Source organism: Cystoisospora suis, assembly GCF_002600585.1.
Source record: "Cystoisospora suis strain Wien I chromosome Unknown contig_4872, whole genome shotgun sequence".
Classification (NCBI taxonomy): domain Eukaryota; phylum Apicomplexa; class Conoidasida; order Eucoccidiorida; family Sarcocystidae; genus Cystoisospora; species Cystoisospora suis.
This window is the reverse complement of record NW_027157664.1, coordinates 1-13,281: the sequence shown is the minus strand read 5'-3', so window position 1 is coordinate 13,281 and position 13,281 is coordinate 1. Positions and strand designations below refer to the sequence as shown.

General features: G+C 45.8%; 3 protein-coding genes across 3 annotated transcripts; 2 read left to right on the top strand and 1 right to left on the bottom strand.

The window, feature by feature from the left end:
- Window positions 1–10: 10 nt before the first annotated feature.
- On the top strand, window positions 11–7,102 carry CSUI_008605 (pex2 pex12 amino terminal region protein). Its single transcript, XM_068068733.1, has 3 exons — window positions 11–523; window positions 1,119–4,764; window positions 5,589–7,102. Exons 2-3 carry the CDS (start codon window positions 1,987–1,989, stop codon window positions 5,769–5,771), a joined length of 2,961 nt encoding a protein of 986 aa, XP_067919293.1. The 5' UTR covers window positions 11–523; window positions 1,119–1,986; the 3' UTR covers window positions 5,772–7,102.
- Window positions 7,103–9,857: 2,755 nt separating this feature from the next.
- CSUI_008603 (ribulose-phosphate 3-epimerase) lies at window positions 9,858–13,248 on the top strand (the record flags this gene model as incomplete). Its single annotated transcript, XM_068068731.1, has 3 exons — window positions 9,858–10,222; window positions 10,847–11,038; window positions 12,805–13,248. Coding segments are annotated over exons 2-3 (585 nt in total), but the record flags the coding sequence as incomplete, so codon positions are not given.
- On the bottom strand, window positions 10,950–12,448 carry CSUI_008604 (uncharacterized protein; the record flags this gene model as incomplete). The annotated part of the gene is made up of 2 exons (XM_068068732.1): window positions 10,950–11,051; window positions 12,204–12,448. Coding segments are annotated over 2 exons (270 nt in total), but the record flags the coding sequence as incomplete, so codon positions are not given.
- Window positions 13,249–13,281: the final 33 nt, after the last annotated feature.

Sequence of the window (13,281 nt, the reverse complement as noted above, 5' to 3'; positions counted from 1 at the left end):
TCTTCTTCTTCCTCCTCTCCTCTCTTTGTTCACCCCCCTGGGGGAGATGTGAGTAGTGGGGGTGTATCTACAGGTGCCTATTATTCAGGTGCGCACCCCGGTAGAAAAGATTTCGCACATAGGGGCAAGGATTCTCTAGCAGGAGGTGTATCTACAGGATATAAGCGGCAGAAGCAGCTAGAAAAGAAGCTCTTAAGCGGATTGCTCTTCTCCATGAAGAAATTCTGCGAGCAGATAGGACCCCAGGGGACAGCATCGACTTCATCGAAATCGACGGCTCAGGGGGGGGGAGGTCTCACACAAGCAGCAGGAGGAGCAGGAGCAGGAGGAGCTTCTTTCTCCTTAGGTTTATCGCCGGGGACGCATCATCATCATCATACTGCGGGGGGAGGTGTACATACACCCGGCAGTAGTAGTAGTACAGCAGGAGGAGGAGGAGTAGGAGGATGTGTTGCTATCGGAGGGCCTTTTCATGCCTTCACTACCCCCACCTATAAACTTCATTGCCTTGAAACACCTACAGGTAGTCATCTCCAACTTGCACACGACATATATCTATATACCTACGTGTATAGATATATATGTAGATATGTATCTGTGCCTGTAGGTGGAGAAGGAGATCTATTGACGTATGCAAATGTCAGTGTGTGGGGTGTCCATGTGCAAGCAATATGTATAGATGTGAACGCGTACACATGGGACTGCCTATGTATCTATATCTCTCTAGTTCTCTTTTGCCTGTCTCTTTCTCTATCTAGCTGTTTCTTTAACGGTAATTTATCTAAACCTTACTCTTTGACCTATCTGTCTTTATCTATCTATCTATCTATGTAGCTTTAGTCTCTCTGTCTTCTGTGTTCTATCTATCTATCGTGTATAGTCCATCTATCCCTCTGCTCTCTAGCCCGTAGAAAGGTAGATCCCACGCCTGCTCGTGGAGGAGCCATGATCTGCATCTACCGTACATCGAGAGTTCCATTACGGTGTATGTACACTGTCTGAATGAAGCTTGTCTTCTTCACCATTCGTCTTATTATCCTTATGTCGAGTCCCCTCCAAGATCCTCTCCTCTATCTCTATTCTTTTCTTCTCTTGCATGCATGTCTTTCTCATTGCAGGCTATAAGTTTGTGTGTTTCACTTCTCCCGAGGTTCCTACGTTAAGAGATAGCCTTCATCATATCTATGCGAGCTTATTCGTGGAATATGTCGTAAAAGCTCCCGGACACCATCCTTCTCTTCCCGTGACGCAAACGACTTTCATAGATCATCTTCTCTCCTTCTTGAAGTCTCTCCCTTACTACACCTCAAACTAAAGAGAGAAACAAAGACCAGGAGAGAAGGGGAGACATGCAGAGATCTATCCTTCTCCAGAAGAAAGGGAAAGCAGATTCTATGTAGAAACGGACTGATCCTTGGGAAAGAGAGGAGAAGGAGAAGAGGGACAGGTTGAAGAGTGGTATGAAGGAAGGAGGTGTGAGGGATGAAGGTGACTGAGAAGCGCATCTCTCAAGAAGAGTAGATGAGAAAGAAGAAGATAGCAGAGGACATAACTCTTCTTCAGCTTAGAAGTTCTTCTGCAAGCAGTGTAGTATCAAGGATGACAAGAGAGAGGAGGTGGGCTGGAGCTCGGTTTTCTTGCTTGTCTCGGAAATAGATATATAGATAAATAGATAGATAGATAGATACGTGAGATGTCTATATACCGAGTGAGAGAAAAAGGCATCTCTCCGTGATATCTTGCTCTTGCATGCGCAGTTAGTTACCTCGGAGAGAAGACTAAATCTCTCTTTTCATCTCCACCCCACACATCTATACTTATATATATGTATATATCTCCCCAGTTCGCAGCTGGATAGTCATCTTCAAGCGTGTCGTGTATGATAGAGAAGAATCTTTGGTAGACGTCTGTGCATTTCTTTCTTTCACGGTCAAGAAGCCCCCCGCTATTGATCTCTCTATCATATTTCCTTCAAAGAAGTTAAGTATGGAGGAGCGTTCATCTTCTTCTTCTTCTACAGCAGTTTCTTCTTCTTCAGTAGGGATGGGAGGGACAGCAGGAGGAGGAGGAGGCTTCTTTTCGACAACTCTTTATCTTCCCCCCTCGTCGTCGTCGTCGTCTTCTTTTGCTTCTCCATTGATGACCCCTTCCCGGCGAAGCACTGAGGAAGAAGAAGAGAACAATGGAAGAAGAGGAAGAATCTCTTCTTCTTCTTTCGCTTCTTCATCTAACGATCTTAGCACCGATGGTAAGACTCCAAAGAGGTATACAAGACCTCTCTCTCTCCAAGAAGAAGAAGAAGATACACTCAGAGAAGCTTTCGAAGGTGTCCGAAGAAAAGAAAGAGAAGACAGAGAGATACCCCTCAAGCAACCACAAGAGAAAGAAGAAGAAGATGAGAGAGGAGAGAAATCGAAGTTGCATGCACCTCTGAGCTTATCGACCTTTCCCTCAAATCGATCTCTTTCTTCCTCTTTAGCGACGTCTTCTGATGCCCTTGTAAGGTACCTTCTTCATCTTCTCTTAAGACAGTCTCTTCAGCAGCCTTCTTTCTTTGAGGTGTATGCACAGCAGAAACTGCTGGACGGTCTTTATGCGGCTATAGAGCATGTGGTTCGTGTGTTGCGAGATCATTTAGAAGCACGCCAGCTTCGAGCGATACGGAGGCAAGAGAGGTATGAGGAAAGAAGAAGGCGAAGAGAAGACCAAGCAAAAGAAGAGAGAGAAAGGACAGAAGAAGAAAAGGAAGTGCAAGTCGATAGAGGAGTCGAGGGAGGAAGAAGAAGAGGAACTGAGAGAGGAGAGAGAAGAACAAAAGAAGAAGAAGAGAAGGTCTCTTCTCGTAGAGACGATAGAGAGGTAAAGACATCGTGTGGTGGGGATCATTTACTCTCTTCTTCTTTATCAAGAAAGAGAGAGGAGAAGCAGATTAAGAAGAAGAAGAATCAGGAAAGAAAAGAAAGAAAGAACGAAGAGAGCTTCTCTTCTCGGATCTTCAAACACTTAAAGCTAGGTGCAGAATTTCCTCCTCTCCTCACGAATTTACGGGAGTCTTCTGAGCGATTTCTTCAAGAGAAATGGCGAAAATGTTCTCTCATGAAGGTTTCTCTCTTTGTTTTGCATCACTGGGAAGTCTTTTATGTATGTCTTCTTGCTGCCGTTGAACTGCACTGTCTATACACCTCGTCAGCCTCCTTTGCAGAGACCTTCTATGGACTTCGTCGCATAGATAGACACTTTCTTTCTATCTCACAGACCCCGGATCTTCATGCTCTCTTAAGAGAGAAGGTCTTTTGCTCGAACAGCGTTAGCAAGCTTGAGAAAAACCAGTTGGAGGGAGAAAGAGAAGAAGGCGAAGAGAGAGAAAAGAAAGAAAAGAGACGTCTGCTGTCTGCTCGGTTGGCGAAAGCGATAAAGAATTCCGCATTCCGCTTTCAGGATGGAAAAGAGGAAGAAAAAGAAAGAAGAAAAGAAGAAGAAGAAGACGAAGAAGGGTGGAGATATATAGGATTGAAGAAGAGAAAGATTGTTTGGAGTTTCGTCTTTCTCCTTCTCCTGCCTTTACTTCGCAGAAAACTCCATGCTGAATATCTTCGAGGTGTACGTACACTCGGACAACGTGAGTATGAGCGAGTTGCAGATATCTTAACACAGTCACCATCTGCAGACAATTTTTCTCTTCCTTCTTCTTCTCCTGCTTCTCTTGTCTCTCATAGCATGCTTTCTCATACAAACCGCGCCAGTAACGACACGAATGAAGATAGAAAAGAAGAAGAGAAGAAGGACTACGATGATAGAAGCCATGATAGACATACAGAGAATCCAGGGAGAAGAGAAGATAGAAAGAGATTTACTACCACGAGACTTTATCTTCTTGTCTCTTCATATCTTCGTCGCTTTCTTCAAGTCGTTTCTCAATACAAGACCACCGTCTTTCAGAAATTTCATTCTTTCTTTGAAAGATATCTCGTCGGTGTCTCCAAGAGCCTCTGGCGTCATCGTCTTTACTTTTTCGTTCGTCTCTATCCTTCCATATGTGGCATGCATGATCTTGTCTGTTTTCTGTACATAATTCTCTATCTTGCTGACTCCATACGTTTCCCTTATTGGTCTCCTTACATGCACCTCTTACGTCTCGTGTATATAAGAACCCCTCCACCTTCTCTTTCTTCGTCCTCTTCTCTTTCTTCTTTGAAGAGAGATCTTGTTGAGAGTCTTGATCGAGACAGGAGGTCTCCTTGGTATTTTCTCCCTCTATTTAGACCTACCGTCAACTATCTCCTTCTTCTCTTCAGTCGGAGCATGAAATATCTTCTCTTAGGTCTTGTTCTTCTTCTCAAGCTGATGGATTGGTGGGCACAGTATGATGAAGCTGTACGTACAGTCGGAAGAGAAGAGGGAGCACGAGGAGGAGACCTCTCATTGCTAGGCGGAGATTTCCACGGGGTATTCAGTAGTGGTCGTCTGCCTTTCTCTGAAGGGAGGGGTAGTCGTACACGAAGAAATCTCCATGAAACATCTCTGACTACTACTACTACTACGGCTAGTGTTGTATCCGCTTCTCCTTCTTCTCGTCGTGAACCTATGACGAATAGATCAGAAGAAGCTTATATTTTCCCCCCGCCGCCTCGACCTCCTCCAGATTTCTTTGAAGTCGATGCGAAGAAGAATGCATATCGTTCTTCTCTCGGGAGGAGACGAAGGGATAGACATAATGGAAGAGGACAGAAAGATGACGATGACGAAGGAATTCTCTTGCCTCAGGTAGGTAGACATACTACGTACACATTTCTCTTGTCTCTACTTTTCTCTCTTCTCGCATGCTGTCTAACGGCTGTTTCTATAGCCTATTTCCTACAAGACATCTAGCTAGGGCTGTGGAAAGATAGGAAAGGCCAGAGAAGGGGGAGAGAAGAGGCAGAGGAGCGAAAGAGTGACGAAGGAGATTTGCATGAGGCAGTTAATGTAAACAGAGACACAGCTGTCTGTCTCTTCAGACATTCCCCGTCACGCGTGTCTTTTCTTTCTCTAGTCTCTCAAAGTCTTCTCTCCCTATATAGTGTCAACTACCTCTTCAGTCAACATAGAGATATATCTATATATAGAGAGAGGAAGAGGTATTGTTACTCGTATGTATACATATATATATATATATATGCATGCATAACTCGTGGATTTATGATAGAACTATGGAGATGCATGATGGCGTTTGCAGGGCTGGGTCAGAGGAACTGACGCTTACATCAAAATGGAAGAGTGTCCTTTTTTATCGACCTATCTATATCTATATCTATTCATCTATGTATCTTTGATCTATGGATCTAGCTATCTACATGGAATGTTTGTCTATGTCTCTCATCTCTTGTTTCTGTATGTCTTTCTTGTCAAGAAAGAATACGATGTCTACAGGTATCTCCTTGGTGTGTTGTTCTACCTATTCCCTCTTGACTTTATTCTTATTCTTTCTCTGTAGACCCATTCTCTCCTTTTCTTTTCTGATCTCTTGCATCTTCCCTCGTTCTTTCATTCTCCCCTTCTTGTTCTCCTCTTCTCTTTCTTCTCCTCTCCTTTCTGTGCTTTTCTTTCAGGACGAATCTCTCTGTCCTTTGTGTAGGAAGCCTCGGAGTAATCCCGCATGCATTCCAAGCGGTTATGTCTTCTGCTACAGATGTATCGTCATGTATGTGAGAAGCCATGGGTACTGCCCTGTAACGAAGCTCAGGGTCCTCGAACCACATATACGACGTATATACGAACAAGGTCCTTCATAGGAAAAGCCGGGAGAGAACGAAAGAAAACCTTCAAGACAGAAAAAGATCAAAAGGAAAGACACAGATAAAGAAAGAAAGAAAGAAAGGTTGTTTGGTGTGAGAAGGGAGTCATGGGGGGTAATGAGAGGAGAGAGAGATCTCTAGTAGCTATGATTCTTATCGAGAGAGGAAGAGGAGGAGAATTTCTCTGATGGCAACCCTGACTAGTTCTCTTTCTCTATGTTTACAAGGTGGACTTGGAGAGATATGAAGAAAGAACAAGAAGAGACGGAGAGTTTGGCATTGCTGTAATTAGGCAAAAGAGGAGAGAGAAAGAAAGTGTACTTGTAGTTAGCATGACGCAAGAAAAAGAGAAGAGAGAGAGAGAGGCCTTGAAAAAGCTCGCCCTCCCGCCTTCCCGCTCCTGTTCATTTGCGGTATAGAGGTATTTCCAGATATATATGAAAAGAGAGGGAGAAATACGATGTCTCCGTAGGTAGACACCCATATAGATGGAGCTAGCCGAGATTTGAGTAGCTCGATATAGCTGGCAGGCATGTCGTGTGTATGCTGAAAGGATATATCCAAACGGTGCAGGTGGTCTTCTTCTCTGTGTTCTTCTCTCTCCTCTCATAGCGGACTCACACGGGCTGCTTAATGGGGCAAACTCGCAGGAAGATCATCTTTCTCTCTTCTTCTCGCAGTGTATCCGTCTGTCTAGACGTAGGGCTTCCTTATACGTGTATGTATACACATCTAGATATGTCTCTATGTACGCCAGGGTGTACAGCCCGAGGAGGAAAAAGGGAATTTGTATGCATCTGTCTACTTACGTACTAGTGAGAGATGTGTATAGAAAACAGTCAGACACACATACATAGACGCACATACATGCATGCATAGTCATATATATATATATATGTATACATTCATATCTGCTGTCGCATGCGTGGTGTAGTATAATGGAGGAACCCACCACGCCATTGAAGGAAAACGAAAGAGAAAGAGCGGGGATGCATGCGTAGATACACTTCATGGCCACCTTCTCACGTTTATAGTATTTGTTTGTTCCTGAGGAGAAAGCAAGAAAGCAAAAGAGAAGCTTTCAAGCTGATCTTCATGTCTTATCTTTTCTTCTACAATCCGTTTCTCTCTTTCTTGCATGCAAAGACACGCATGCGCACGCACATGCTTCGATTCTTCATGTCTTCTCACTCCTCATCTTCTTTTTTTCTACTGAAGAACTTCATCTTTTTGTATTCTTCTTCTTCTCTTCTAGGGTGATGCCTCTCACGTGTTCTTTTGTTTCACGGGAAATGGTAGTAAACCGTCTTTCTACTAAATGCCAAGATCATCAGGCTAGAGAGACAACGACTCTCTCTCCATCTGTCTTCGGTATTTAGTCTCGGTATGAGACATAAAGATACGCAGATATACCTATATGTATATATATATATGTATACATATGCATGTAGATATGTACGGTATACGCACACGTTGTGTTGGTAGTAAGTCCCGGTAATCTGTGACTAGCGACAGATCCATTTCTAAGTCAATAGAGATAGATCAGTTCAAGTTTACAATACCTACTCCTTATTCTTCCCCTCCAGGATGCTCCTTCACTTGCTATCTGTAGTCTACCTCTCTATGGTGTATCTATTAAGAGTTCTTCGTCCTCTCCACGGCTAGCCCCCTAGAGCAGCTCGACAGAAAGCAGCATGTGGACATTCCGCACCTCCATAAACCAAATAAGGTAGTTACCGTCTGATGCATCGGCGGAGGCGAAGAATCCACCCCCTACGCAAGGACGATCATAGGCTGGGAGCCCGTAGAAGAAAGTCCTTCCCTGCTGTGAAGGAGTTCTCGCTCCCTAACGCAGCGACGTCCTAGATGACGAGATGAGACCGTGGCACCGTCATCCCGGCTTGCAGCAGCTCAGGCTTCTTTCTCTTCTGCGCCCCCTCCCGTGCTTTGGCCAGTTTCTCGTCTGGCAACCCTAACCGTGGGTGCTACTGCCTCTTGGAGGGCCTCGCCGCGGCTTCTTTCCTCGCTCTGCGGCAACTCCGGGAAGTCGTCTAGGGGGTTGACGTACGTACAATTGAGTCGCCCTGCAGGGGGCCGTGCAACGACACTATCGTGATCAAGCTCCGCTACCGGCAGATACCCTGTCCACTCTGCCAAATGATCACCCATGTACACCGGCAGCATTGAAGTGAGTGTACGAATAGCTCTCTGCCTCCCTCGGAGTGTGCTGATATTGAGAGCAGCCTGCGGGTTCCCGGGACTACCTTTTCTAGGATTCCGGACGTTGCGTGACTGTGTGGTGTTGAAGGGAGGACAGGTACTATGTGTCGGTGCGAGAAGATTTAGACACTTGGCACCCGTATGCAAAGTGTAGAAGAGGGAGAGACCGAGTGTTTAAGGACCACCGTCGTTGAGTTGGTCGGCGATTCGAATCGCCAGTTCGCTAACCTTTTTCCTGCAGATAGCTGAATTTAGGGGTTCTAGGCAACCCGGATAAAAAAGACGTAGAGCGAAGGTGAGTCGCTGACTTGCTCTCCTCAGGAAGTTCAGAAGGGCAGAGCAGGTCCTAGATGAGGTTAGTCCGAAGGCTAAGCGTTCTTCGCGCAGATATGTGGCTCTCTTGCACACACCCATTCTTTTGCATTTCCCTAACGACTTCATTACGTTAAGGCTTCTTCGAGAGAAGTATCTACCTCCGCCTTCCCACAACTACTGGCTGCCTCCCCAGAGTCACCCCATCCGTTGCGTAGGCAGTATGCTACTGTTACGCGGCGCTTCCTTGGGGAGCCTCATCGCAGTTGGTTTCTGAGCCAGTCTGGTCCTTCTTCACCTATGACAGTTATTTCACCACCCTCGTCCCAGAGAGACTCCCTATAACGCGGTGCATGGCTGCAACATCAACAAACAGTACGGAACGTCCGCTACGGCACCGGGCGTCCAGTACCACTACGGGCTGCAGAGCTCGCGACCCTGTGAGCAGTGGTCATAACTACCCCCTATCGCAGTGCCACTGTAGGAGCTCCCCAGCTGACTAGTTGCTGGCTGAACCCTCTAGCTTTTGAGGGCATATCAGTCGCGAAGTCGAACTGGTCTTACACGAGATTTCAAGTTGTGCAGAGAGAGGAGACTCGCCACTCCTCGCTTCGGCGTAGTCTGCTCAACCAGTCTCTCACCCTCCGCGTGCACCTCAATCACCCGATTCATCCGAAGGTGCTGGAAAGCAGTTCTGATTGATATAGAACCTCAGAAGGAATGCTTAAATGTTCATCCACTTCCCTCTAACACTTAGCAACACCCCTATGGGCCGAAAGCGCCCCAGCAATTCCTTTAGAAAACCTTCTCTTAAAACAGAGATTTAACAGTGGGAATCACTGGGGTACTGCCAGTCCTCCGGCTAACTTAGAAAGAGGGTGAAGCAGCCGCAAGACAGATATTTCTGCGCCACCCCCCGCGTGATAGCGAACGTCCATAAACATGGAAGGCAGAATGTGCGCTGTGTTTTCTGACCTAGTAAGATTGTCAAAACGCTAAACGCGACTCTATTTGGCCAGGAAGGGAACCACTCTGTGTCGTGCATTTCATTCCTGACAGGGCCGGAGAGCAAGAAGCTGGCTATCTCTGGATCTTAAATGACAAATTCTCTCTCGCCGGAATGCACGTCGATACGAACACGCACGTCCTGCGTACAGAGAGAAGGCTACTTGTCTCTTTTTTCTAGAAGGATGCTTAACAGCAAGCGAGGGCTTCTACCGGGTGTGTTGCCTTCTCTTAAATTTTGGGTCACGCAGACTTTTATTGCTTCGGCTTATTTGCATTCGCTGAGCTCCGCACACATCCTCAGCGAAAGTGTCCTTCTCTTTCATACCTCGTAGAAACATCCATTGTACGCACCAGGAGAGGGGCTCAAGCGAAGAAGAAACACGATTTACTTTGTCAGTTCCGAAGATTCACTTCTTTTACTCATTTTTCCCCTTTGCATGTTGGGAAACACCAACGACTCCCCACCCGATCGAGCAATTCGAGCCAACACGCCAGTCGCTACAACTGACTGGCTCCACCCGCTTCCATCCAAAAGCACGTGTCGAGTTATTCTCACTTTCTCCATGTCTATCTTATTCTCTCAATACACATCTTGACGTTTGTACACTTCACTTCGTCTACTAGTTGCCTTGCCCTCTGTTTCTGTCACATTCCGCTCTACACCTGTCGTTCTGAAGAGGGGCTATCTTCCAGCACACGACAACAGCAGCTTCCCCCGGTGGTGAACGACGAGCAGCAGCAGCAGCTGTACATACACCCGACTGCAGTATCCATCCGCCATTCATTCAGTGCTGGTAATACTGAACAAGTGATTTCCTTTGTCAAACTGAACCTCTTCATCAGTCTGCATAAACAAAACTCTTTCTCTTCGATTCTCTGTCAAGGCAGCCCTTCTCTTCTTCAGACTTGTAAGCTGCCTTCTTATTCTCTTGAAACGCTTCGCTACGAAAACTCGCTAAGTCTGTGTTTCACGCACATGCTCCGATTCATTTCTTCGCATCAATCGATACACACCAAGAAGATTCATCCGTTGCCTCTACAGATATCCTTAGAGATGTTTAGCTATACGAAGAACGTTTCGCTGGTCTAGACTACTCTCTCGTATGGAGAAGCAGCTTCTTCATTCGTCGTTTTCTCTCCACTTCAGCACTTTCTTTCTTCTTTTTATGAACCTCCTTCCTCATCGAGGCAGTTGATGCCGTGGCAGGTAACGGCTACATTCTGATATCCACGTTTTGTGGTCCCATATGCAAGTTTTCTTGCTGTACATTTCTTTTTCTCTCTTCTTCCTCCCGGAGAGTTTCTGTTGGACTGGGGCGACTGTGTTCCTCACGAAGTGAAGTTGCATTCTGCTCTTTTCTTGAGGTTCACGTCGCGATGCTAAACTCTTGCCCGTTTAAGTCGGAAGTATATCAAGTGAAACGCGGAGAATATCTATCTATCTTTCTTTAATCTATCTATCTATCGATCTATCTATCTTTAATCTATCTATCTATCTGTCAGCTGTTTAATTGGGGTGTATGTCCATACAGCGGAAACCGCCTCCCCTTCTAAGACTGCTATCTCTGCCGATAGACACCACTATGGCTTCTTCCGCCGCAGCTTCATCGCCTCCCCAGCCTCTCATTTCGCCATCGGTTCTGGCGAGTGACCTCTCCAATCTTGCTTCTGAAGTCAAGCGTATGACAGATGCAGGCTGTGACTGGGTTCATCTAGATATCATGGTAAGAAGCCACACTGAGAAAAGAAGAAGAAGAAGACTCATAGAAAGAACAATAAGAAAGAGAGCATTCGGATGATAAGAAGATCCTCTTTCTATGCCTCTCAGATGTCACGACAGCTCTTCTCTCTTTCGAACTCGCCTCTTGTCCTTTTCTCATAACTTGTTCCTCGTCTTCTTCTTCCTTTTCCTCTCTACCTATCTATTCTACTAAAAGGGCTGCAATCGCCCAGTCAGAAAGAAGAGCGACTGTGTATGTATCTATAGGGACAAGGTGGACTTTAAATGTCTTTCTCAAAATGGTATAGAGAGAGTTCAGACGTTCATTTTCTCCGGTGTACATACACCTCCTCTCTTGTTTTCTGGAGGATGAGGGGAGGAAGGAGCACACAAAAAGCTTCCTCTTTTTCTCTCTGTTGAAGCTTCAACGGCAGCTAGTGAATCTTGAGAGCGCCATGTATGAAAGCCACAAAGAACATTCCCTCTTTCAAGGATATACACCGGGGATCTCTGTTGGAGATGCACCTATCTAGCTACCTCTCTTAGCATGGCTAGCCACGTGTCTAGAGAATATATATATATATATACATAGGTATGACGGCAGGCGGTAGAGGTAGAAATAGTTACGGCCTGCAGTGATATCTGTTTCTTTTGTCTATACGTCTTTGCTAGTGTGTATTCTTTCTCTTCGGCCAGTTCATCTTGTCTCTGCTGAAAACGAGACCGAAAGCAGACAGAAGCTTCGCTGTCTCCAGTCTCTTCTCTGTATATGTACATATGAATGGTGCGTATACATATGCCACCTACATAGAGAGATAAACAGCTTGTAGGTGGACAGAGAGGTTACAGATAGATTGATCGATAAAGATAGATAGATAGAGAGGTATGCCATCGTCTCTCCTTTGTATGGAAAGTAAGCTAATATTGTTTTCTTTCTTTCTTTTTTTTTCAGGATGGGTAGGGACAGATATACTCTGCTTTGCAGGCATCCGCCGAGTTTAAGGCTAGGTGCCTACGTTGTGTGAAGTGTATGCTTCTTCAAAATATGTCGACAACTCCTTCAGTCTCTTCGAGGCTTGACTGGACTGGGAGCAATCTATCTCTATATGGCTATATGAAGAAGAAGTCTTTCCTAACTCTGTCTCCCGTATCACCATCTTCCCTCCTACCTCTTGAAGAATTCTCGCCGTTCTCGTGCTTTTCTTCTATTTCTCTCTCTCTTTTCCTTCTTGATCTTATCGTTCAAGATCTCTTCAGTCTCTCTGCTGTCTCGCGAGATTCTAGTATCTCTTCTTTCCGGTCCTTCTGCGCCTCGCCAGCTGCGAGGGAAGAATGGTGGCGTTGGGTCTTGGAAAGAGGGGAAGGGAGAACAAGATAGGATGGTATCTAGCGAGCTAGCGAGGCGACTAGTTGGCTAGCCAAAAGAAATAACAAAGAGAGGGGACTTCCACTGTCGATGAAATCGATGCGTCCGCCATCTTGTTTACCTTCTTCCCTGCCTTTCAGGATCTCCACACACTCCTTTCTTCTCAATGGCTGTCTAGCTAGCTCCGTCTCTAGCTAGCCGTTTGCTAGTCCGCAGCAATCCTTTCTTGACCCCGTCCTCTATCGACTGATTCTCTTGTCTTCACATCCATGTCTAGACACCTCCGTCACATCCCATGCATGCATGTTAATCGACTTTCTTCTTCTCTTTTGCAACTGTTTCTGTCTTTTCTTCTGTACAGACACTTTGTCCCCAACTTGACGATAGGTCCTTCTGTCGTGAAGTCTCTTCGAAAGCACGCAAGCGAGATGTTCTTTGACGTGCACCTCATGGTGGACCGACCGGAGATGTGGATTAAGCCTTTCATAGATAGCGGAGGCGATTCAATCACTTTCCACTGGGAATCCCTAAGTCACAAGGCTGTCTGTCGAGGGGGGAAAGAAGAAGACCAAAAGACTTGCCAGGGAGAGGGGAGAGAGGCGTTGTGCCAGAAGGAGCGAGTTGTGAAGCTTTCAAAGATGATAAGAGAACAAGGCAAAAAGGCTGGGCTGGCGATTAAGCCTTCAACAGAGCTAAGTCAAGATATCTTAGACGTTCTCGACGAGAAAGCATTTGATATGTTACTCATCATGACAGTAGAGCCTGGCTTCGGAGGTCAAAGCTTTATGGAAGACATGATGGACAAAGTCGAAATTGCGAGAAAGCGATATCCCTCTCTTCATATACAGGTAAAGACACGCACCTCTATCTATCTATCTATC